Source organism: Mesocricetus auratus, unplaced genomic scaffold, assembly GCF_017639785.1.
Source record: "Mesocricetus auratus isolate SY011 unplaced genomic scaffold, BCM_Maur_2.0 Super-Scaffold_100003, whole genome shotgun sequence".
Taxonomy (NCBI): domain Eukaryota; kingdom Metazoa; phylum Chordata; class Mammalia; order Rodentia; family Cricetidae; genus Mesocricetus; species Mesocricetus auratus.
The window spans coordinates 95,763,097-95,767,380 of NW_024429188.1; the positions used below are offsets into that span (position 1 = coordinate 95,763,097).

Genomic DNA, 4,284 nt, shown 5'->3' on the forward strand with positions numbered 1-4,284 from the left:
AGAATCTATGAAGGGAGGAAAGTAGCCAAGATGTATCCAGCTGTGACTCCTATGAACTTCTATACCAATATATCAAGCAAGATGTACCTATTTTACAACAGTGAAAAAAATGTTATGGTCTATTCTCTGTCTGAATTTGAGATCTCTCCACACATGTGTAACCCACTCAAAAACAAGTTGATGAGGAAGTCATAAGTCCTACGTGGGCTTACTATTGTTGTAAAGATAAACTGACACAGCATTATATTGCCTTCAAAACATCTTTGTTTCTACAAATAGATAAATGGTATTCTCTCTTTTTAGGAAAGCCTGTTTTTGTAGTGAATGGCTGTGAATGTAGAGACTCATAGATACATGAGAACCAGTGGTAGCTGAGCGTTTACCTACAACAAGACATTTGTATCAGTCCCCCTAATAGTACATTGCTACACCTATGGAACATCACTGAAGAGGAGACAGAAAAACACATAAGATCCAAAAGATAGGGAGCTACAAAATGTCATCATATGGGCATGACATAGCCACCACAATCCTGAACTCACTGCAGCAATGGTTGCATGCACTGGGCCTGAACAATACAGGACGTGTAATAATCAGTCATGATTCGGGGAGGAGCACATGGGGTCCTATCTCTCCATTAATATTGATTACTAAAAATTTTATGATAGTGGAAAAGTCATTGTTTGCTGTTGTGTCCAAACTGGTGAGCACAGTAGATAGCACCAAGCTCATGAAAACACACACAAAATTATTAAATTTCATGGATCAGTCACATAAACAAAAATGCCATTAATGTGAAAATTCATTTATAGGAAGAAGGGAATATTGACAGAGGAGAAATGGAGAGAATAGGGGATAGATGTTGAGCAAACTTGTACTGAATTATGTATGTATGTTTGTATGTATGTATGTATGTATGCATGCATGCATATATCTATGTATGTATACATTATTGTCACTGATATCTTAATAAAAATAATATAAATATAGTAAATCTCTATAGAGTTTAAAAGGTTGAAGATGGTGGGTATTATGACATTTTAACAACAACGAAAAACAATTAAGTGCAGTATCACATTTGCTTGTAATCTAAACCACTATGTATTGTGCCCTATGTGGTGGTATGCAGTTGCAGAGAATCTACATGTTGGAGAAAAAATGAACAGAAGTTCAAGGTCACCCTTGGCTATATAGTAGTATTAATGCCAGCATGAGTTACATGAGGTCATCTCAATAACAAAAAGTAGATTAAGAAGTATTTACTAAATTTAGATATATGTGCACACAAATAGTTAAATGTACATATGTATATATGTAATTTTACATGCCTATATGTAATATATGGATAAAATGTGTATAATTTGTATAAAATATGTGTATAATATGTATAAGATTTCTTTGTATTTGATATAATACATTTTAATATCACTATAAAAATTTACATAGTATGTCTAAGAATACTTTGTATTTAATATGCTATACTTTAAGAAATAGTATAAAGCTTTAGAGATGTTACTATACTACATACTATGTGCTATATATAGTATGTGAAGTACTGCTAAAATTAATGCTATATATTATATATTATATTATAAAATATACACATATTATATAATACATATTCAAAAAATTTGAATGTTGAAAATGTATTTCACTCTACATTTAAGGAAAGAGCGAAGACTGGTATCCTCCATCCCTTCTGACTCCTACATTCCTTAGTAGAATCAACTAAGCAGGGCTCACATGGACTCAGGCTGAAATGGTAAGCATGGGGAATGCATTGGTCTGCACAAGATCCTCTGCATATATGTTACAGATGTTAGCTTGGTGTTCTTGTGGGACTCCTAACAGTGGGAATGGGTGTATCTCGGACTCTTTGCCTGCTCTTTAGACTCTTTTCCTTCTATTCGGTTTTCTTGTCCAGTTTTGATATAAAGGCTTTTACCTTGTCTGATTCTATCTTGTTTCCTGTCTGACTATCTCTTGGGAGACTTGAGATTTTTCTGAAGAATAAATGGAAGGGGAGCAGATCTGAGCAAGAGGGTAGATGGGAGAAGAGCTAGGAGTGGAGGGTGGGGAAGCCAGGTTTGGGATGTATTGTTTGAGAGAAGAATCTATTTTCAAAAGAATAGATAGATAGATAGATAGATAGATAGATAGATAGATAGATATGTAGATACAAATGGATACATAGATACACAGATAGACACATAGACAGATACATAGATAGATACATAGATAGATACATAGATAGACAGAAACATAAATAGGTAGATAAACAGATAAATAGATGAAACAAAAGATAAAGACTGAATTCTGGGACACACAACTTTAGATTATTCTAAAACTAGACCTCTGATTTGAGATCATAGGCTACTGTAAACTGTGACATGAGATGGCTTATCTCCAGTATTTCATCTCCCACCAAATGAAGTATAGTGTTGGTTCAGAGATCACCTCCCACCTCTTGATTATGACCACATGTAGATATTGTCATGGCTACATTATGACATAATGAGCAGCTAACCCTGAAGTTGACTCTGGACTACCCAGAAAGAAGACAACATTCATGGACTAAGGACCTGCTGCTCTGTGTACTGTGAACAACTGAGGTACATATTGTCCCCCTGGGTGGTCTAAATATACTTACTATTGTGAAGTGTAAAGTATCAAATCCAGAAATGTTTAGTCAAGCCATATTAGATGTTCCAGCTGTGATTTTTGACAATGGTTCTGGACTCTGCAAAGTTGGAATTTCAGGAGAGCTTGGACCCCGACATGTCATTAACTCTGTTGTTGGCCACCCAAAATTCAACATACCATCAGCAAGAACCAATCGGAAAAGGTACTTTGTAGGAGAAGAAGCCCAGTGCATGTATGATGGCTTATACCTGCACTATCCTATTGAGCGTGGACTAGTAACTAGATGGGATGACATGGAAAAACTGTGGAAGGACCTTTTTGAGTGGGAGCTAGGCGTGAAACCTAGTGAACAGCCAGTTTTTATGACAGAGCCCTCCTTGAATCCACGAGAGACCCGAGAAAAGACCACAGAAATAATGTTTGAGAAATTTAATGTACCTGCCTTGTATCTTTGCAACCATGCAGTTGGAGCCTTGTGTGCTTCTGCTTGTATTACTGGCCTGGTAGTGGACAGTGGAGATGGGGTCACTTGTACTGTTCCCATCTATGAGGGCTACGCTCTGCCTCATGGTATCACCAAGCTATATGTGGCAGGGAGAGATATCACTGAACACCTCACCCGACTCCTCCTTGCTAAAGGATACACCTTTCCCTGCATTCTCAACAAAGCAGTTGTGGATGACATTAAAGAGAAGTTGTGCTGTGTCTCCTGGGGACAAGAAGACACACAAAAGATCTATCAGCAGGCCCTAAGGGAATACCAACTGCCAGATGGGAATGTCATCCAGATGAGTGATCACCTGTGCCAGGTGCCTGAAGTACTTTTTACACCTGATCATCTAGGTATTCATGATCTAGGAATCTCAAAAATGGTCTGCAACAGCATCATGAAGTGTGACAATGATATCCAGGAGACCCTGTTTGCTGATATTGTGCTGTCTGGAGGCACCACCCTGTTTCCTGGGCTACAGGATAGACTCTTGGGAGAATTGGAAGTTCTGGCTTTTGAGGGAACCCCAATCAAGATTACAGCCTCACCAGACAGATGCTATTCATCTTGGATTGGTGGATCTGTCATGACTTCCTTGACAACATTCAAACAGATGTGGGTCACTGCTGAAGACTTCAAGGAGTATGGGGCATTTGTGGTTCAACGAAAATGCTTTTAAGGGCCACTGAATTTTGGGGACTACTCTAAATGCCAATGTACAGGGGTGTTGGTGGCAGTAATCTCATTCCTTGGCATTTAATAAAATGATCAATAAAGCTGTAACTGGTTTCATGTTTCAATTGTTAATTCCCCAAAAGTAATTTTGTAAACATTTATTTTATGTGCATGTGTGTGTGTACCTGAGTGTATAGCTATGTACCATACACATGGAACTGACTATAGAGGCTAGAAGAGGGTATTGGATTCCCTAGGTTTGGGAGCTAAAGGTAGTTTTGACTGTCCAGTTTTAGGGGCTGAAAACCAAACACATGTCCTCTGCATTCAACCTCTTGAATTATCACTTCAGTTACCCAAAGTACGTTTTTATTAACACTTCATATCCCTTTTCTCTTAAGTGTGCTTGTTACTCAGTAAATAATATATAAATTGTTCAAATGTGCAGGTAGTAAGTATGTACTAAAAGGTCCTTG

The 4,284-nt window shown here is 37.7% G+C and overlaps 1 protein-coding gene across 1 annotated transcript; it reads left to right on the forward strand.

The window, feature by feature from the left end:
• The first annotated feature begins 2,544 nt into the window (after positions 1-2,544).
• On the forward strand, positions 2,545-3,907 carry Actrt1 (actin related protein T1). Its single transcript, XM_005076837.3, has one exon. The coding sequence runs from the start codon at positions 2,682-2,684 to the stop codon at positions 3,810-3,812; it is 1,131 nt and encodes a 376-aa protein (XP_005076894.1). The 5' UTR covers positions 2,545-2,681; the 3' UTR covers positions 3,813-3,907.
• Positions 3,908-4,284: the final 377 nt, after the last annotated feature.

What these genes read in the sequence shown, in the direction of transcription:
- Actrt1 (XM_005076837.3), top strand. Translation starts at nt 2,682, where the DNA reads ATGTTTAGTCAAGCCATATTAGATGTTCCAGCTGTGATTTTTGACAAT.